The sequence below is a fragment of the Podarcis raffonei genome, chromosome 1, assembly GCF_027172205.1.
Source record: "Podarcis raffonei isolate rPodRaf1 chromosome 1, rPodRaf1.pri, whole genome shotgun sequence".
Lineage (NCBI taxonomy): Eukaryota > Metazoa > Chordata > Lepidosauria > Squamata > Lacertidae > Podarcis > Podarcis raffonei.
In genome coordinates this window covers 33,104,778-33,127,068 of record NC_070602.1, presented here as the reverse complement: position 1 = coordinate 33,127,068, position 22,291 = coordinate 33,104,778, and the positions used below count along the sequence as shown (strand labels likewise).

Sequence of the window (22,291 nt, the reverse complement as noted above, 5' to 3'; positions counted from 1 at the left end):
CCCGCCTCATTGCAAAACGGTGGTTTCCACATAAGCGACTCCCTCCCAAGCCTGGGTGTTTTAGGAACGCGGCCCGCGCTGCTGCTGCGCCCGTTCCAGAGCTGCAGACGGATGCTTTGGGATGGAGTTTCGTGAGGAGATTTCCCTCCTCAAAAATAGCATTTTCTCCGGACGGGTGGGCCACCGCGGTCCGAAAAGAGTTTTTTGGTTTTTTTGGCAGCCCGAGCCCAAACCTTGGAAGGAAAGCCCCGCTCACTTCAGGGGGCCTTACTCCCAGGGAAGCATGCCTAGGATTGTGACCATTTCCCGCGGGCCTCGCTTCTTGCCAAGGCCGGTGACCCGGGGGCGAGCCGTACCTCGAGGGAGAAGCGAGGCCTGGCTCTGGGCGGAATTTGCTTCCAGCTCCGTGGCGCGCTCGGCCCGATCCCTGGGAATGCAGCTGCCCCCTTGCAGTCGCGGGGCGGCTTCCTCCTCCCAAGTAAACGGGTCCAGGCTAGAAATGGGTTGGGGGGCGTCGGGGCTGCGCTTGTTCCCCCGAGCGAGTCCTATGTGGCGGTGCGTGTGCTTCTCCCTACAGAGCCAGCCTTCGGCGAGGTGAACCAGCTCGGCGGGGTTTTCGTCAACGGGCGCCCGTTGCCCAACGCTATCCGGCTCCGCATTGTGGAACTAGCCCAGCTGGGCATCCGGCCGTGCGACATCAGCCGGCAGCTGCGCGTCTCGCACGGCTGTGTCAGCAAGATCCTGGCGCGCTACAACGAGACGGGCTCCATCTTACCGGGGGCCATCGGGGGCAGCAAGCCCCGGGTCACCACGCCCACGGTGGTGAAGCATATCCGGACCTACAAACAAAGGGACCCCGGCATCTTCGCCTGGGAGATCCGAGACCGGCTGCTGGCCGACGGCGTGTGCGACAAGTACAACGTGCCCTCGGTCAGCTCCATCAGCCGCATCCTGCGCAACAAGATCGGCAACCTCTCGCAGCAGAGCCACTACGACTCCTACAAGCAGCACCAGGCGGCCCCGCAGCCCGCCCTACCCTACAACCACATCTACTCGTACCCCAGCCCCATCGCGGCGGCGGCGGGGGCCAAGGTGCCCACCCCGCCCGGGGTGCCCACCATCCACAGCGCCGTCCATATGCCTCGCACGTGGCCCTCCTCCCACTCCGTCACCGACATCTTAGGAATCAGGTCCATCACCGACCAAGGTAAGCGCTCCTGGAGACCTCGGGTGATTAGGGCAGGAAGTGGCAAGCCAAACCGAAGGAGGAACCCCCTGAGCTCCTCACCCAGAGGGCCCAGGGCCTACTTGTGGGGTGATGTGGGGTGGGGTGGGTTCATCTATTTACAAGTTAGAAGATCTCCTCGGTACCAAATCCTGCCAATGTTACCTTGGCGAAGGTGTAAATTGAAATAGAAATCCTTCACGACTTCGCCCAAGATAAAAGCTACAGATAACCCCCTGCGGATGAAGTCCCCTGAACCTCTAGCTAGCGCATCTACTTTGAAATAATCTCCATTTTACTTGGTGGGAATTTCAGCTTCCCAGATGACATTTGGCTGATGCTTTGGGTATATCTCCTAAATGGCCCATTTCAATTTAAGCAGAAATCATATTTTTATTAATTGTATCCAGCCTATCTGACTGGGTTGTATATATTTGCAAAGTACCTCAAACTAATTTGAGCTAACAAAAATCAAATGCATGAAAACAAATACGTTGTGTTTTATTTTAAATTACCTAGTTCCAAATTGAAATAGAACCCAGTTTGCTTAAATCTATGGCCCAATAAGTGGCTCATTTACTTTGGAGTAACTTCCATTAAGCTTAGTTTAACTTGCTTATGAGTAAACATGCACAGGGTTGGCCTATTCAGAGACCACATTAGGCTGCATTCCTACATATGCTTACTTGGGATTAAGTGCCATTGAGCATAGTAGGATTTATTTCTCAATAAACAATTCTGCATCTCATCTTTTAGACTGGGCTGCAGCTATGTGTTTGTGATATGGCACTCAAGCCTATCTGCATATTTGAAGATATGTTTGCTAATGTTATATTGCCATATAACTATGGCATATAACAATATATAACTATATTGGAAAGCCTAGTTTGTGTAACTCCTGCCTTACAAGTATACCTCTTAATAAATATAACATAATGCAACCTATTTTCAGATGGCTAGCCATATTCATCTGCCCAGCAAAAGCTACCGTCTTGTGACATCTTTTAAAAATTTAATATGGCCTAAGTTTATACCATAATAAATCTGTTAGCCTTTAAGTTGTCACAATCCTCTTTGCTGTTATTATATACCTGGTAGTAATAGTTATATAAACATATGAGGGTGTTAAAATGATAAAGAATCCTGTGGCGTTCTAAAAACAATTTTATTGTGCCATTGTGTTTCTGCAGACTAAAGCTGCCTTTCTCAAATGCTTAAATGTCACCTTCAGTTTGGCAAAAAGGTAGCAAATGGTGTGTGAGATTATACATATTTTAATATATCCTAAAAATCTAAATGTCTATGATATAGATGAATAATGCACAAGCAAAGCAATAGGCAAGCATGCAAAAAAAGAGAGAAGCTATCAGGTATATTTGCTTTTTTCCCCTGCCAGGCCTTCTTTGTGCCTGTTTGCTTTCATGTCAGGGATTCTACAGGAAAGGCATCTCCTTGAAATTGCAGGCAAATCCACCACCAGCTTTCGCAATCAGACCAAATTTGCTCAGACAGGAAGTTCAAATGTCACCTAATTGCTTTCGTTCTTCTGCTTCACTTTGTTTTCCTCCAAAGCGGTGGTCCAGAAAACTGAAACTACCGATGTTTAACTAGCATTTAGCCCCTTCCAAAGAACTGCTGCTCGGCTCACTTTTCCTTACTTTGCTCCAGAAATCGAAACCTTGCCGTTACAAAAGGGCAAGAGCGATTGAACCGAACAGTGAAACGCTCAAACTAAACACACGGCATCAGATACTTGCCCACCATCTCAAAATGTGATGCTACACAAACAATCTCGCTAGGGGGGTCTCATAGGTTTTAATGGGGCCAAGTCCCCCCCCAAAAAAGGTGTCTGTAAATCTAGTCAACTCCTCCCAATAGTCTAACTCCCCCCCATCAATTCTACCTACTTTTATCACTAAACACTATTATTTAGATTATGGCTGCTGTATGATTTGGCAAAAAAATAATTAAAAAAACCATGTTAATAAAATATTCAGGGTGTTTTTTTAAAAAAAAATCACACTGCTTTGCATGCTGAGGGCAGAAATATAATAATAATAATAATAATAATAATAATAATAATAATAATAATAGCTAAACATTAGGTTCTAACTTTTCCTAGCTTACTTTTAAGATTCCAGTTGGAATTTCTGCAGGAAAATAAACGCTGCCAGTCTTTAAAAATTACAATGCATTTTCCAGGGAGGGGGGAAGATTTGCAAATGCTAATCGTGCCCCTGTGGGTGGGTGCTGGGGAAAGAGAAGTTGCTGCACGAGAGCGATACGCGACTTGGCGTGTATTTCCTCCTTTTCTTGGAGCCATAGTGGCCAAGGCCTCCTACCTAGGGAGCCGGGCAAGCGGGTGGGATCTGAATGACAAGGAGGCTTTTCCATCCAGTCTCCTGGCCTCCTCCGCTCCCTCCCCTTCCCCTTCCCCGCTCCGGTTTGCGGAGCTGCATCTGAGGGCGCTTTGCCCTTGATTTATAGGATAAGCTGACCTTGCTGACACGGAAAGGAAGCCCCTATTCATGGGAAAGTGAGAGATCAGCAGAACAGGGAGCTCGCAGAGACAGCTCGCTTTCTTAAGACAACTTTCGACGTGCGCCAGCGCGAGGAAGGGAAGAAACCAGCGGCTGGGGAGGGGCTCCCCTCTTTCGTCCCGGAGAGGAGCCCCCCCCCCCGTCCTTGTTGCGAGGGCCTCCTCTATGTCCCTGCCGAGCACCCGTAGCATTTCATTCGCCCTTTAGGGCATCCACCGAGTTTCCAAGAGCCTGTTGATGGCAGGAGTTCATAAAATAAAAACCCCAAGTGTTTGAGCTTAAATGGTTCTGTTTGCACCCTAAATGCCCTGGCTTAACCGGCTTGTGGATCCCATCGAAAGCTCGCTGCGTTTGTCAGCTTTCCCTGATGGCTTCGAATTAAGATTCGGTTGAAATCTATGGGACTTGCCCCCAATCAGTCCTATCTTAGGATCCAAGTGTTCTCGCCCCTAAATCCTTACGGGTTTTTGCTTGGAAGGAAGTCAGTTGGCCCCATGGGTTTCAAAGGCACTTGCTTCATGGCAAAAGAGGCGGGGATCATAGTCACATCTGGAAGTAGGCTCCAATATTGATGCAGGTTTAGGATAGAGACACGCAAACATTCCTTTTTCTGGTGGCTGTTGCAACCGCGCAGCTTTCAAACAGTGCAATCCTGTACCCGTCGACTCTGAAGTAAGTCCTATGGAGCTCAGTGGGGTTTGCCTCCTCCATCCGTAACAGGATATAGGTTGCAAGCTAAATTTTTCAAACAAATAAAAAAACCACCTTCCGTATTAATTTGCGAGTTAGTTTTCATTACGCATCTCCTGCCGTAAAATGTGACACTATTCCATCAAATCGACCTTGAAAATAATTATGTCAAAGATACTTATCACTACGCAGGGGCTGTCAGCAAGAGAGGATGATGGGTGACTTTCAACAACTGCGGAGTTTTCCTTAATCCAGATAGGCCCAAATAATTTCCTTCCTTTGTGTTAGGATGGAATATCTGGGCGCTGGAGTTTGGGGGCGGGGTGGGGTTCGTTGAAAACAGTGTGGAAGGTGGAATGGAATGTCAGATCTGCCCGTCCACATGTGCCTTAAACACGTCTACTTGGAAGTAAACACTTAAGGGCGCTTAAACGCTGCGCAGAACAAGATTGGAATCCAATTATTTGGAATGCTCCAAATGCATTTCCGTTCCTTATTTGAACGTTGTAAATTTAACCCAGTCTCGAACTCCATGACATTTACCTCTTAATAGACAGGTATGGGATGTCACTGTAAGACTTCAATCCACCCATGGAGCCAGTAAATACAATTGGGGTACTCTGGAGGAAGTGGATTCAGGCGTGAAACCAGAATCACGATAATATGTGCTAAAAGGACGCCATACTGCCCTGTAACACCACCACCCCCATTCTCTGATATTAAATATATTGCCTATTATCGATTACCGTTTATTCATGGAAGTGAGTGACTGGAATGAATGGCCACTTCTAGTTCACTGTGTCATAAGTGGTGGCCTTTGAGGCTGGGGAAGAACAAAACTAGATAGCTTTTTTCTTTTTCTCTTTTTTTATGAATTGTGTTTATCGGGCTGTTGGAAACTCAGTGACTAGAAACGCGTTTAGGATGGGACTTAAAAGGCAAACAGAATTATACGGGTGCTGGACAGGGACATAACAAGGCGACCCAAATCACAAGTCACAAGGCAAAGTGTTAGGAGGAAAGACCTTCCATCAGGCTAAGCAGAAATTTAACACAATTCATTAATTCTGCAGGTGTTCGTGGTGGTTTGTCCTTTTGCGAATAATTAAATGAGAATTAGTTTGTGTGTGAAGTATGAAGTTAAGCTTAGCTTCCCGGTGGACAAAGCTACTGGTCATTTGCATGGCTTTCTCCTTTGGTAGACCCATACAGGCCGAAAAAGTTTGGAGGAGACTTGGATTCGTGTGTTTGTAGCTATGTATCTAGCGCATCTAATGTTTGCACAACTATAGTCAAACACAGACTGCAGTCAAACTACAGTCAAATTTCCCCCCAGAAGTATTAACGTAGATTTTTTTTTTTAAAAAAAGAAGCAGCCACAGCAAATACCCTTTTACGAGCTAAAATTAACCCCCCCTTAAACTTAATATACCCCTATGCTCAGCTGAATATATGTGTTACTTTGATTTCACTGGAACTTGTTTGTGGTTCAGAATATTATTAGGATCGCAGCTTCTCTGTATCAGGGACATTAACTGTGATCTCCAGGAAAGGAAGGCAGACAGGTTTTTCAGTGTTGGTTTGTGGGAGCTCAGAGCTCTCTCCTTTCTAACATGGTAAAGCTGAAATCGTAAACACGTTTGCTGGCGAGTAAGCGCGCTTGACCACAGAGGGGCTTACTTCCGAGGAAACACATTCCTCGGCAGTGAGTCCTACTGGGAGACATGTGCATCCTGCTCCTTATACGTTTATTCAGAAATAAGTACTTATAAATAGCTGTTTATCGGACCGTAGGATTGGGGTTTCAGTTACTTGAACTTTAAAAGAAGGAGCAAAAGTTTCCAGCTCGCAGGCTGTGGAAACGCACTAGGCAGGGAGGAGATGGGCTGGCTTCAGCCTGTTTCATTTACTTCCTTACAGCGCAGTTGCATGCGTGTCTCCTTAGAAGTAAGCGCCATTGAATCCAATGGGACTTACTCGCAGGCGAGCGTGTCCAGGTCTGCAGCCACTTCCTTGAACCCCTCGTGGTTGTACTTTACGCGTGCAAAACCAGTATCTCTTCGCAGCGAAGGCAATAAATAGCCTCCGTTAAGTGATCCCGAGTTTGCGCTGTTGCTTAACAATTTCAGAAGCCTCTTCCTCGCCAGGTCAGCTGGCAGTGCACCGTCTCTTGGAATCATCCAAGGAGCCAGGAGGCGGGAAGCTGGGCTTGCACCGAGGGACTCCGCTCGGCCTGCCGCCCCCGCACCCCGAATATACTTTAACTGCGGGGGAGGGAGAGAAGGAACGAGACCCTCGGAAAATAAGAAGACTCTGGGACGGGGCGGGGGGTGTGCGGCGCATTATGAGCCTGCGTTAAAACCACAGCTTGAAATAGCGTTCGCTGTTTGTTGATGGGCAAAGCCTGGCAGATACCGACTGAGGTGTCGCCAGAAGCTTGCGCTGCGAAGAGAGGTCCCACGTTTTCCCAAGTCGGGGCCTCCTGTTGCTTTCATTTTCATTCCTTTTTTCCATTTATTTCTTTGGTAATGTTCATGTTGGATGGTGATGAGAGAAGCGATCTAGCGCCTGATTTACTAAGCCTTAATAGGCTGAATCCCTTGACTTAAACAGGAGGCCTCCGTTGGAGCAGATTTGCTCTGGGATGTGGGTCCCGTCGGTTGCGATGGCACCGCAGTCCTCAAAACCACGTTCCAGGCTCGAGCGAGATCCAGCGCTGTGGAAACCATATAAACCCAGAGGAGGCGGTATACTAGAGTCGCCTCGGCAAACTTACTCCCGAGTAAGCCTCGCTGGACTTGCTGGGACTCGCTTCCGAGTCAACGTGCGTGGGATCCTGGCTGCAGGGCTGCTGCAACCCTAAACCCATTTAGTTGGGAATGAAACGTCATGGGATTTACTTCAAAGTAAACATTTTTAGGCTCCGGCTGCCCACGGGGCTGGAAGAGCCGTTGTAATCGAGACGGCTGATTTCCGACTACCCGAAACCTTAAATCCTAGGCGCATTAAATAGAAACAAATACCACTGATTTGAACGATTTCAAGCAAATTTGATTAGTTTCACGACTTTTCCTCCCAAGGAGGGCGGGGGGAAACGGTTTCAGGCTGGGGGAAATGAAGATCTGGGAACAAATGGCACGGAAACCCCCAGCCCGCCTCCATTAGGAAGGAGGTTTCCAAGCCCCGTTGATTGCAAAAAAGGGGTTTAGCACCCAAGGAAGCCAGAATTGCCGCCCCCTCGATGCACCAACTTAGGGGTCACCTGCATATTCCTGCATTGCAGGAGGCTGGACTAGATGACTCGGGGGATCCCTTCCAGCTCTACAGTTCCATGATCGGGACTTGCTTCCGAGTCAGTGCGGTCAGGCACGAGGGTCAGTCGCCCTTTCCCTTGCCCCGGGAGACCTTGGCTAACGAGGTGCATGTAGATGAGGGTTTTCACGGGGGGGGGGGAGGAAGGAGCCGGGCCCTCAGTCTCTGGTGGAGATGCTAACCCCAGCCTGCCATGGGCGTAGCCAGAATTTACTGGGGGAGGACGGGAGGACACCCACCTGTCACCTTCTGACTGGCTCTGTCTAGCAGATTCGGAAAGAAATGTCTCAGCCACAGTTGTTTTAAATTTCTTTTGACCCCAAGCGCTAAAAAGAATAATATATGTGTCGAAATATTTCTACAATTTCTTGATTGTGGGGTGGGGGACAGCTGCTGCCCCCCTGTCCCTCCCTGGCTATACCCCTTGCACCCGGCCCTCCCTTGCGCACGATTCTGCTTTCCCGGGAGCCCCGATCCGAGGCCGGCGCCCCTCGCTGACGCTCCTTTGCCCTGTCTTTGCCCGCAGTAAGCGACAGCTCGCCCTATCACAGCCCCAAGGTGGAAGAATGGAGCAGCCTGAGCAGAAGCGGCTTCGCGGCCACAGCGCAGCACGTCGCGGTGAACGGGCTGGACAAGAGCTCCATGGAGCCCGAGGCCAAGTACAGCCAGGTAAAAAGTGAGCGCAGGTTGCCTGGAAGAAGGGCTGGGGGGGGGGATTGGAGGAGGGGTAGGAATCGCTGGCTGAGCTCTCAGTGCCCTTCCCTGGTGGTGAGGTAGTTAGTTGGTGCGCAGGCCTAGCCATGCTACTTCCAAGTAAGCCCTCCTGAATCCAGTGGGGCTTATTCCGAGGTAAGTGTGACTAGGGTTTATTGGCTTTCTTTTCCTCCCTGTGCCATATTCCAGTTGAGTTCCAATATACTTACACAGCAGAATCATTTTTTAACTTCCAATAAAGAGAGAAACGTTTTCGAACTGGAACACGCAGCGATCTGGATTACGGTTCCGGATGAAAGCCAAAACAAGCTGCCTTCTAGCATGGGCGTAGACAGGATTTTTGTGGGGGGGGGGCAGGCCTTTTGTTAGAGGGCCAGAACCTCTTAACTATGCATTTATTTTTATTGATTTGTGGGGTCAGCTTCCTCTCTCTGCCCCCCATTAGCTACGCCCCTGCCTTCTAGTAAAGCCAGGATCCAATGAATTGCTTTAAGTCAATCTTCCAACACACACCTATTTTGGGGTGGGGGTGTGTGTATGACCCTCCTCTCCACTCCACCCCCTTTTGGGGGTGATATTGGGGTATCACAAATAGTACGTAGCAGCAGAAATTCAGGATGGTCCTGCCCGAATCCTGTGCACGCTTCCTTTGTCTTCAGCAAAGCCAGGACCCACAGGAGAGAGTTTAGCTGGAAATATATTCCGGAAGCAGCCTCAGCTCCCATACTGAGAGTTTGATCTGGCTCAGTTACTTGAACTTTATTCCCTTTGAAATCAATGAGGCTTAAGTGAAGTCATGACTAACTTGCCCCATTGATTTCGTTAGGCAAACTAGGAGTTAGGCCCAATGAACTCAATAGGACTTCTAAGTAGACATACACAAGATCATAGGATTGCACTGTTAGTCCTGTTCCAATCCAGAGTAAACCTGATTATATGTGTTATATGTGTTTGAAGCCACTCAGAGTGGCTGGGGAAACCCAGCCAGATGGGGCCGGGTATAGATAATAATACATTTATTATTATTAATTATTACGTGTCACTTGTTGAGAGGGGCTGGTGGGGAGGCTTGCTTTATTCTGAAGTGCTTCCGAGGTTGTGCCATTCCAGCGTGGGAATACTGAGCTAGGTTTTCAATTAATGATCTGCCAGACCAAGAGTCCCTTGCTTTAAGTTTTAGGTTTTATCGGTACTTGGTTTGTAGTATGTTGCCTGCTGTCTTGGAACTGAAGGGTGGTGGAGCTCTGTCTTCTCTTAGCAAACTATTTCTTTCCTGCCCTGGTCCATTATGAGCAAACTGAATACAGTACTGTGCTACTGTCTCTGGGCACCTTTCAGTGAAGCATCCTGAAGTCGTGCTGGTTTTGAACAGGAAAAACATACAGCTCTATCCTACACATTCACTCAGAAGTCCCACTGTGTCCAATGAGGTTTATTCCTAGATGAGTGGAGACAGTTACTTAAGCACCCTTACTGCAGATCAAGCCCAATTGAACTTGGTAATACCTATTTCTGAGTCAACTTGCTTAATCCTGTTAAGCGCCTACTTCATTTTCTTAGTGGAATTAACATGATTTAAATGCCACCTTTGAATGGGGACTAGTGGAGATGACCACATAAAAGCTACATGCATTGGTCATGTGAATAGGCCCCAGAGTGCCCTTTGGACCATGGCATAACCTTGGATATTAACTTTGTAATGTATTTCTATCCCACCATATGACCCAATGGACCTCTTTAGAATTGTGGTGTGATCTGGCTGTGACATCTGCCACCCCATTGATTGCCAGGGTTGATTTGGTTGATTTGGCTGGCTAGTCGGGTGTCCGCTTCCTCCCTCGCAGCTTCATATGCGTCCCTCCTGAAGCTGTGCATTCGAGAGGACGACCATCCCAGGTAGAAGGCATGTACCATTCTTTGGTCAAGGATACACGATTGCTGCACTCCCCTGCTAGAACCTCCAAACAAGCTTTGTAATGTACTTACTATATATCCCACCATGTGGCCCAATGGACCTCCTTAGAATTGTGGTGCAAGATATATCGTGATACGGGTGGCACTGTGGGTTAAACCACAGAGCCTAGGACTTGCCGAGCAGAAGGTCGGCAGTTCAAATCCCCGCAACAGGCTGAGCTCCCATTGCTCGGTCCCAGCTCTTGCCAACCTAGCAGTTCGAAACCACATCACAGAGCCTAGGACTTGCCGAGCAGAAGGTCGGCAGTTCGAATCCCCGCAACAGGCTGAGCTCCCATTGCTCGGTCCCAGCTCTTGCCAACCTAGCAGTTCGAAACCACATCCAAGTGCAAATAGAAAAATAGGTACTACTCCGGTGGGAAGGTAAATGGTGTTTCCATGCGCTGCTCTGGGTTGCCAGAAGCGACTTAGTCATGCTGGCCACATGACCTGGAAGCTGTACGCCAGCTCTCTCAGCCAATAAAGCAAGATGAGCGCCGCAACCCCAGAGTCTGTCACTATTGGACCTAATGGTCAGAGGTCCCTTTACCTTTTATATATCATGAACCTTTATTCATTCTTTCTCCAAGTCTTTTATTTCTTCAACCTCAGATTAGTTGGTTGCTCCCAGTGCAGTGACTGATGTGTAGATGCTGCTCCAGGTGTGCTATTTCCATGCATATTTATCATTTTTCATCCAGAACGATGTTCTGCCTGTGGATGCTTCTTTTTGCTCATTGATTACCCCGACTTGTGGGTACATCCACTTAAACATAAATAACACCCTTCACCAATATATTTTTGTGTACTGTAAATGCACCACATTTTGAGGAATTGGTTCAACTGACTGATGATTTATTTAAGAAAGTAAGAAGAGCTCGGCTGGATCAGATCAAAGGCCCATCTAAGCCCAGTAACTTATTTTCACAGTGGACAACCAGATCCTTATGATTATTCAGAGGCATGCAGTCTCTGACACTGAAGTATTCAACCATCATGACTAGTTATCATTGATAGCCCTTTTCTCCATGAATTTGTATGGTCCCCCTTTTAAAGCTACCCAAGCTTGGAAGCCACATATTGTGGTAGCAAATACTATGTGCTGCTTGAAGAAGTACTTCTTTTAGTATGCCCTGAATCTCAACAATCAGCTTTATTGGATGGCTCTCATTCATAATTTTATTTGTATGTCTCCCCCACAAAAATCATACCCAAAGCAGCTTACAAAACAGGAATGAATTTCAGAATCAAATAGTGCAAAGGCAATTTCATAATAGCATAATACCTGCATAACAGCAATACAATAACATATAAAAACATAATAAAAAAATTCCTTCCAGTAGCACCTTAGAGACCAATTAAGTTTGTTATTGGTATGAGCTTTCATGTGCATGCACACTTCTTCAGATACCAGTGCACACGAAAGCTCATACCAATAACAAACTTAATTGGTTTCTAAGGTGCTACTGGAAGGAATTTTGTTTCGACTACAGCAGACCAACACAGCTACCTCACCTGTATATAAAAGCATGCAAAAAACCCCGTACCATAAATTCAATGAGATTACATCAACATCTAATATCCACTAGCAAAAATAACCAGGGAGCTTGACTGTGTCACCTTGGTCCTAGAAACGCCCCTCCCATCATGTCACTTACAGTCCCTCTCCTGCAGCAACTTGCAAGGCTTCCAAAGACAAAGTGTGGGCTAGCTGGAAACTCTTCTCTCATGATGTTGTGACTCTGGATTCTGGCACTATGAGAGGGGGATAAAACCTTCTCCTTTTCATGTTTTCCACACCATGCCTAATTATAGTGGTACCTCGGGTTAAGTACTTAATTCGTTCCGGAGGTCCGTTCTTAACCTGAAACTGTTCTTAACCTGAGGTACCACTTTAGCTAATGGTGCCTCCCACTGCCACCACGCCGCCACGGTGTGATTTCTGTTCTCATCCTGAAGCAAAGTTCTTAACCTGAGGTAATATTTCTGGGTTAGCGGAGTCTGTAACCTGAAGCGTATGTAACCTGAGGTACCACTGTATATACATCTCTCATTAACCATGCTTACATCCTTTCTGGTATCTTTCCTATTGTCCTTGATGCTTTGTTTCCTAATCTGCAACATATTGTACGTTCAAAGTTGGCTTCTCTTATTGCAGTTTTGAATAACCCCTACCTGCATTCTTGGGAGATTTGACCCTCTTGACTTTCCATTTCAACTTTCAAGGAGTTTCCTCTCTTGAAGTCAAATGTGCCTGTCTTGGACTTCCTTGACAATTGTCTACATATGTAAATGCTGAATTTGAGATTACTATGGCCACTGTTTCCAGTCCCTTTGACAACACTTCCATCTCCCACCAGGTCCTGGGCACCACTTAAGTTTCAATCCAGGATTGCCTCACCTTTTTTAGGTTCTATGACCATCTGTTCTGCAGCATAGTCATTTAGTGTATCTTGACATTTTAGTTCTTAGTGGAGACCATAATATGCACGTATCCATCCTGCCCATTACTATAACACTTCCTCCTTTAGAGGCCTCCTTGGAAGCATTCTCCATCTTGAGATCACCCTGGGCATTTGGGTACATTCCAAGTACATCATTACTTTGGGAGCTGTCTTGCCACCCACAGCGATGCTGTGAAGGTGTCTTTCCCTTTTGGGATTTTCAGCCTGTTCCCCCTTTGACACACAGAAGGACACCAACCTTCTATGCCCTAACCTGTCCTTCCTATAGAGTTTGTATTCTGAACCAGTGAGAATGCTTCACTGGTGTTCTCCATTCCACTGGGTTATTATTATTCCTATTATATATATATGCAGTCCTTTAATACTCAACACCCCAGCTTTCCCATCTCTGTTCAGAGGCTTTTAGAATTGGCATAGAAGCCAGGTGTGGGGAACCTCAGGCCCAGGGCCAGATACAGCTCTCCAAGCCTTTCTGCCCCACCTATGGCACTCTCCCTAGGCTACACCCACTCCCCAGCCACACCCCTCATTGCCCCTGCTTTGCCCTCTTCTTGAGTAGTTTTGTTTGGCTGGAGTGCATGCATGAGTGTAGAAACTAACTTACTGCACAAAGGTAACAGGTGCGTTTGTTGCTGCATCCACTGTTTTTCTCTCACCCCTCTGACCACTGGCACATGGCCCTCAGAAGTCACCCTCATGCCAAAGGAGCTGGTCACACCCTGGCATACACACTTGTGCATGGCATCTCTATCCTCAGTTTCTGTTTGTGTGATGGCAATTGCTTGGAAAGGCTTGTTTTCTGTACTGCAAAGAATTTGGGTCACCAAACTGTTTGCAGACAACCCAGCCATGGGATTGTTTGATAAGCTAGCTGAACTGAGGTCCTGTTGAAATAAATGGGACAGGTTAGTAATGGTCAGTTTAAGTCCCATTGGTTTCATTGAGAACTAAATTCCGCTCAGTGGCCTGGATCCAACCCAGCATTTCTAAAGAAGTTGTGAAAGAGGATTCCCCTGCCCAGGTCTTACACAATTTCTAACACCAGCAGAGTTGTTACAGTACAGGACAGATTTCATTTTGAATTTTTGTTCCTTTGGTGTTTACATAGGCATATGTGATTTCTGGTTGCTCAAAGTTTATGTTGGACTGCAGAGGTGTGTAAACTTCAGTTCCTTGTCCAGGTCATGCTCATGCAGCTCTTGGGTTGAATAAGGAACTGGGAACCAACTGCAGCCTTGTTGTGTTCCTTGGAGTAAAATCCGCATACATGTGACCAGGTGCACTTTCATTTGTCTTAATCTCCCCTGCGATGTAACTGCTTCCTGTTCTGTGGATTTAGTGATAAGCACAGTGAGCACAAAGGGACGCAGGTGGTGCTGTGTCTAAACCACTGAGCCTAGGGCTTGCCAATCAGAAGGTCGGCGGTTCGAATCCCCGTGACGGGGTGAGCTCCCGTTGCTCGGTCCCTGCTCCTGCCAACCTAGCAGTTTGAAAGCACATCAAAGTGCAAGTAGATAAATAGGTACCGCTCCGGCAGGAAGGTAAACGCCGTTTCCGTGCACTGCTCTGGTTCTCCAGAAGCGGCTTAGTCATGCTGGCCACATGACCCAGAAAAACTGTCTACGAACAAACGTCGGCTCCCTCGGCCAGTAAAGCGAGATGTGCATCGCAATCCCAGAGTCGGCCATGACTGGACCTAACGGTCAGGGGTCCCTTTACCTTTACAGCGAGCACAGCAAGTACTGTAAGCCACTGTAGTGTAGTGGCTAGAGTGTCAGACTATGACTTGGGAGACCAGAGTTCAAATCCCCATTCAGCCATGAAGCTCACTGGGTGATCTTGGGGCAGTTACTTACTCTCAGCCTCTCAGGGTTGTTGTGAGGCAAAAAAATGGAGGTCCTTGGAATAAAGATGGTTGTTGTTATTGTTGTTGTTGGAATAAATATAGTTGTTGTTATTGTTGTTGTTATTTAATGAGGAAAGATGGAGTTTTTCAAATATTTTTTTCTCCCCTCCTTTCTTTGGCAGTAGAAAAACCTGCTGGTGCAAAATGTGTGTGATCCTGAAAGTAATCCCTGTCTTGCTACCGCAAGGGATCTGCGCATATCAGAACCCTGTACTCTGTAATAAAGGGTCAGGCTGGGGACTATTTGGTGCTGGTGTGGAATGTAGTGAAAACAGGCCTAGATTCAACTAAGGAAGCCAGCACAAAGACTCTAGCAAGTGCAACAGGGCTTCCTCCTGAGTGGCTCCTTCTCGCTTCCCCAAATCTGCTTTAGGTGTGATGAAAACAGCCCCTAGAATAGCACAGAGGGGAACAGAGGGATATTGTTCCATCTAGCAAACAGAAATGCTTGTGATGATGGAATGACCAGAAGAGTGTTGAATTCCTCCTATAAATTATGCGTCAAGACAGCCTTAATTCCATCCCTCGGTGTCTGCTGTCTCTGCCCCCACTCCTTATAATATTTGGAGGGCAGGGACTGGCCTGTTCTGTAGTGCTGTAGTAAGAATGACTGGAACTGAGGGGGCAAGAGTAGTGGGTTTTCTGCATTAGAAGGACATTGAACTGGATGGCCTTTAAGGTCCCTTCCAACATTCCACACATTTGAAGTACATCTCTATCCCTGCCACCCCCCGAAAAATAATAGGAATTGTATTTTGCTCCTCATAGAGCTATATTTCCCAGCACCTTTAGCAGACTGTCGTTCCCAGGCTTCTGGGGAATTGCTTTAACTGCATGGTGTATAAGCAGCATATGAGTCTATTTTAAAAATATATATATTTTTATTGATTTTTACAAATAATTTCCAAAAAATCATATAACATACTTTCTTATCTTAAACAATGTTTTGGACTTCCATCAACTGCATCTGAAGATTTTTCAGTCTTTATCACTTAATCTGCATTTCATTATTTTCAGTATTACGTTTAATACTCCTTCACTAATAATTCTTATCATAGTTTTCTCTGCAATATTTCACATAATCCTCCTTACAAAACTTCTTGCGATCCTACTAGCATAATCGCAGTGTATGATTCTAAGCACGTAGAACACTTACCTAATGATGTAGTAGAATTGCTGGGGAATAGATAGGGAACCTTTGGCTCTCCAGATACTGTTGGACTTCAACTCCCATCAGTCCCCGCTGTCTGGCCCAATGGTCAGGGGTAATGGGAATGCTACAGGTGGCTGAAGATAGTTATCCCCTTTCTCTCCTTCCCCCAAATTCATTAATCTCTTTCAGGAAAGAGTTAATAGTGATGTTAACTGTTTAGATGCATGAGGGATTGTGTTTAACAACCCTCATCTCTTCATATCGACAATAAGAGAATAGTGAAACAACAAGATTTCAAGGCACCTTAGTGGCTAACAAATGTAAGCTCTCATGGGCCAGAGTCCACTTCGTCAGATGCAAGAGACTATTTGTATCAGACATTCATAAACAGTTGAATGGTGCTAATTCCTCTAACTTTTGTGTCACTTAGTAAGGCTAGAAGTCCCAAAGAGTTTAAGCAGTAGACTAACCTACTAAAACCAACTTTAGCTGGACATTTGGCAAATGCAAATTCTAACAAGGTTTAAATTGGTGGGCCTGAGAGTTAGGGGTGTGCTTGTTGATTTTTTCATCTAATTTACATACTGCAATAGGCAAATGGGGCAAAATAAATGCCAAAGGTATGCTTTTTGTATGTTATTGTGCTTGGTACCTTTTGCAGTTGTCTCTTACCTGGTTCAGTATCTAAGAACAAAACAATGCTACTAGACTAGATCTTAATTTCGTCAATATGTAGATGTAATAAATTGATTAACTTATTAGGCAGTTGAAAAGCGAGCAATCATTCTGATAAAAAAATTGAATCGGTTGCAGCTTTGGTTGTTACGCTCCATGAAAATAGAAAACAACTTGTCTGTGTTTACATGAGCAAAGAAAAAAAGGGGGGGGGAAGTATGCAGTATTCTTTGCTCACCAGTGATATTTGGTTGCATATCTGGACCTTTTATACATATGTAACTAAGACTGATTGATTATTTATTTATTTAATTAGTTTATATCCTGCCCTTTCAATGAACAGAGCAGATAATGTGATATAGAGAAGTCACAGGCATTCCAACCCCCCCTTCCTATAGTCAAATACGTGTTTTGCCTGTGGGTTAAGGGCTGAATGCCGTTTTCCTAATCTCCACAGTTTCCTGAATGAAACCTGATTACTCAGATTCTGTTCAGGAAGTGGTGGTTTTGTAATTGCCTCCATAGAATATAGGCCAACCTGAAGTTAGTGGGATAGATTCACCACTTGAATACTCTTCACATTTATGCCACTGCCATAGGTCAGTGAAGTTGTCACCAGTGGAAAGCGCATGCGCGTGCGCACACACAGACACACACTCTGCATTTAGTCACTGCATTTTAGTGGGATGATTACAAAGGATTTTTGTCTGAGTTATATATAACATTTCCCTGGCTAGTAGCTTGATGATGAAAGTCTCTGTGTTTGGTTTTTTGTGATTCTTTAATTCGCAAGTGAATGTCTTTGAAAACTCATGCTTCTTGGTATATTTATAAGATGGTTCTGTCTACAGATCCTTTCAGTGTGTGGAACTCGTTCCTCTGTATTTCTCATATTCTGTGGACAGGCTGTGCTTAAGAACCTAAGCAGAGCTCTGACTGGCTGGATCAAAAGGCTCATATACTCCTGCATTCTGTTCCCAACCAGGAAGATAGATGTTTTTGGGTAAATCCATACCATAGCCTTCCCTTACTTATTGCTCTCATTGACTGGTCTTCAGAAGCAGGTTGCTTCTGAAAATAGGGATGGAATAGTTGACAGCTGGTGATAAGCCTACCATCAGACTGAGAATGTACTGTGTGTTTATGCAGTAACAGACTCTGTTCAGCTCCTGAAGGCCCTGCTGTAGACCCCACACCCCAGGAGATTTTCTCTTGTGCTTATGTCTTGTTGGTTAGCTCTGTTGGTTAGAGTGTGGTGCTTATAATGCCACAGTGATAGGTTTTATCCCCCATATGGATGCATATTTCTGAATTGCACGGGATTAGACTAGATGGTCTAGTCTTCCAACTCTATGATTCTATGTCCTGTTGGGGAACTGCCCATGAACATCAGGCTGGCCACTGTAAGAATGCAATGCTGGCATAGATGGTCAAGAAAAGCATGCTTGTTCTTCTCTCTCTCTCTCTCTCTCCTTACTGGCTGGCTTACGTGCAGGTTGATCTGCCCAGAAAGAAGAAGCAGTAGTTATAAGGAGAAGAAAGTGTTATGCTTGACCATAGTTTCATGCCTTGCGTGCTTCTAGGCTGTAAGCTGGATCACCTTCCTGAACCATTAAGTGATTCAGTAGTGGAGAACATCTCTTTCCCCCAGCTGCATTGTGCAGGCTAAAAATGCCTTGAGTCTTATGTGTGGTAGCTTCAGAAATGGATGTGGTAGAGAATTTATTCAAGCTCTTCCTTACTCATATCCCAATATACCAATCATATATTTTATAATTACTGTTTTGTTTATGCGACAAAGGAACTTTACAGAGTAACCAAAGGTTGTTTTTTTTTTAAAAGGTGAGAGGAAAGTCTCTGCCTCAAATAACTTACACTATGCACTTTGACAGTGAGAGGAATGGGGGAGATATGTAACGCGTCCAGTTGAAATCCCCCCCCCCTGTAAGGCTTGAGAAATATGGGTGGTATTCAACTAAGTTTTCCTTAGAATAGACCAGGTTTCCCAAGCTTGAGTCTCCAGCTGTTTTTGGACTACGGTCTCCATCATCCCTGGCCACTGGTCCTGCTAGCTAGGGAGGATGGGAGTTGGGAAACCCTGGAATAGACCTTTGGGCAGGATTCAACTAATAGGTCCTGTCAGTGGAAGCCCTGTGCAAGGACCTCTGCTTGTGCAATGGGGCTTCCACTCACCCACATGCTCCCCCCACCCCAGAACTGTGCATGGGGGAAGGAAAGAGAGGATTGTTGCATCTTGCAAGTCAAAATGCTTCCCCTCTGCGAGCAATCGCCTTAGCAAGACATGAAATTCCTCCCGTAGAAATTAATGGACCCAATTTAGTCATGTTAAATAATTTCAGTGGGTCTTCTCTGAGTGAAACTTAGTTAAATACCATCCTAAGTCTGTTTAGAATCACACAACTTTAGAATAGAATTTTATACCTACATGCACACCCCTTAAACATGGGTAGCTTTTTGTGGATGGTTTAAAATTGGTCAGGCTGCAACTTGATCTGGCTTTGCAAGTTCACTGAAGTTAATCTGAACCCTGTTTCCACTGTTGCAGGTAGAATATGCCAGGGTTAGCCAACATGGTGCCGCCCCCATATTGTTAGACTGTAATTCCCATCAGCCCCAGCCAGGCTGGCCAATAGTTGGGGGTGATGGGAGTTGTAGTCCAACAATATCTGGAGGACATCACATTCGCTACCCCAGGAAAATGGTAATCTAAAAGCTTATGAAATCCTCTCATCAGCATTCACATTGAACCTGGGAATCCCTTCCTAGGGAATAAATTTTCTTGAATATGGACATAGTGGAATTGCCTTCTCCTATATGTAACCTTTCCTCCCCCTATGCACTCAGGTCATCAGGAGAGACGCTTCTCTGAGTACCTGGCCTTCAGAGGCAAGACTGGTGAGTGCAAGTGGCAGGACCTCTTCAGTTATGGCACCCTCTTGTGGAATTTGTTTGTTCTCAGGCCCATCCTCTCAAGACTTAGGAAAATGGTAGAAGCCCTTTCCTTTCAGTCCATCTCTGTTTTCTTTATCCGTTCTATTCATATGATTGCTTGTGCATGTGTAGCTACTTGGGATGAGTGGAATTATTTTGTTCAGTGTCAAAATTCTTCAGTGGATGATGGCAGGCAAGGCATAATTGATGGACCTGAGGACATCTGGAGGTCCATGATGATGATGAGGAGGAGGAGGAACCTCCCAAATGTGTTTTGTACCCTTGATTAGAATATCATCCACGTTTTCATGCAAAGTCATCCACGTCATTGCATGATGTAGATGAAAGGGTGTGAGTTGTTTCTACCTCATACACCTGATTCCTTCCCAGGTGAGCTGCAGTGAACCCTTGTGAGACCTCCTCCGTCCTGACTGACTGCTTCTGTGCCCAGCAGGGTTGGGCCGTCGTGCAAGGAAGCTGTCCCTTGTGTACCAGAGCCAGGCTCCAATGAGAGAGCCTGTTGTGGGGGCACCTGGTTGTGCCCCCTCAAAAAAATGTACCTGGGGCCACAGTCCCCATGCCTCCCACACTATGCCACTGGTGCTCCAATGTTTGCAAAAATACTCAGTTCCAGTTGACTAAGTGATACAGAAGGCCAAGTTACTCTGCGGTGAGAAGGCTCACCGGGTCAGCATAATTTTTTTGTCTGTGGGGGCTCACACGACCTGCTTAGTATGATGTTGCATGCAGCCTATGGTGGAACCCAGTTGGTAAATGGCTGTGTGCATTCACCTTACCCAGTGAAGCCACTGGTTTACTAGAGTCACCTGAATACCTTGCTGGGGTGTTAGGGAAATTGACTCTGGTTCGAATCCCCGTGACGGGGTGAGCTCCTGTTGCTCGGTCCCTGCTCCTGCCAACCTAGCAGTTCGAAAGCATGTCAAAGTGCAAGTAGATAAACAGGTACCACTCTGGTGGGAAGGTAAACGGCGTTTCCGTGCGCTGCTCTGGTTTGCCAGAAGCGGCTAAGTCATGCTGGCCACATGACCCGGAAGCTGTACGCTGGCTCCCTTGGCCAATAAAGCGAGATGAGCGCCGCAACCCCAGAGTCGGTCACGACTGGATCTAATGGTCAGGCGTCCCTTTCCTTTACCTTCAAAGAGGAACATTTTTGTCTGGCGCCAGTTAACCTGCCCCCTCCCCGGCGAGAGCCTTCCACAAATGAACCACTGCAGAAAAGGCCCGTTCTCGTGTCGCCACTCTCTGGACCTCCCGTAGAGGAGACACATGAAGCAGGACCCTTGAGGATGATCTCAGGGTCTGGATAGGGTCATATGGAGAGCGGCAGTCCTTGCGGTATTCAAGAGTTCATGGCGATTGCAATGAAAAGGAGACTGACCATCTTTGGAGAACAGCATCACAGAATTCTGGGATGTTCGGGTTTCAAAGGATACCTACATTTCAATTTGTGTATTGTTTCAGAAAGTACAAATTAGGTAGGCTCGTATTAAAATCAGAAATGAATGGAACCACGTGTCCCCTCCATTCCTGAATATTTTGCCGCCCTGTTTAATAAGTCAGATTTGTATTGCCATGGGTATGCAGTGCTGTCTTACCACCCGCTGGTGCCCGCTATGGCTCTCACTATCAGAATCTAAATCAGCATGAGAGCGCATGTTTCTTATTGGGGGGGATGGAGGGAAGAACAAGCCATCAGGCCTCCTTCGCTTGGACCAGCCTTTCCATTGACTGCATATTTAAATACTTGCCAAGATCTGACTTGCTTTTCTCTCCCAGCTGGTAGGCTATTTTTGCTCCCTTCCCACAGTGCTGCCAGCTCCTCGTTGTGGTGCTGTCTCCACTATGAAATCCATCTGTGTTCTTCTTTCAGCAGACAATATCTGAAAATATTTAGCCCCAGTTTCCCAGTGGGGTTCGAAATTTATAAGCCCTTTCTCCTGTAACTTTCCCCATCCCAACCTGTTTCCAATAGAGACTGTGGTTTGATTTTCATTGACTGACTCTCTAAGAAACCACTTCTCACTTCTTCTTGTTGTATCCTACTGTTTGCACAATATTTTTGCAAGTGAGTAATTGTTGGTGCAGAGTCAATCACATTTTATGGTTTCTGTTTCTAACGGCAGATTTATTTGAAACGTGATAACCTAATAATTATGCAATATATTATGAATGGAGCAATCGTACTGACAACAAAACATTACTCTTCTCTGTGGGTTCCCCACCTCCAAACCTAAATAATTTGCTTTAGCGGTTTGTGATGCCTCTGCAATGCCAGCGTAACATCTTGATGTTTTGAGACTACACTGTGTTAGCTAATGTACCCTTATGGAATGCTGACTAGCACCTAAGTTTGGGTGTAGGCGGGTGTAGCAAATCTTGGGGCAGAGAAACAATATCGAATTAATTATCACCAGTCTCAAAGACACTTCCTGGGACCTAGGTTTTACTAAAAGTAAAGATATTGATTTATTATTGGCTTAATTTGCAATGGATGGATAATTTCAGATTGGCTGATAAATGACAGCTAGAACTATTTGTTGATGCAGTAGTTATCCTTCTGTATGGTTCTTGAAAGCAATTTTATCATTTATTTAGATTTATATCCAGTCTTTCATCACTTTATCCCAGAATGGGTAAAAAATCATGCCAATTGGTCTCTATGGATCTCTATTATGCTGATCAGTC

General features: G+C 46.0%; 1 protein-coding gene across 1 annotated transcript in view; it reads left to right on the top strand.

The window, feature by feature from the left end:
* Positions 1–345: 345 nt before the first annotated feature.
* PAX9 (paired box 9) overlaps positions 346–22,291 on the top strand; it is a 32,733-nt gene continuing 10,787 nt past the window's right edge. Inside the window, 3 exon segments of the mRNA XM_053380098.1 lie at positions 346–527; positions 530–1,207; positions 8,294–8,436. Of these exon segments, the coding sequence (XP_053236073.1) occupies positions 434–527; positions 530–1,207; positions 8,294–8,436 (915 nt within the window). The 5' untranslated portion in view covers positions 346–433.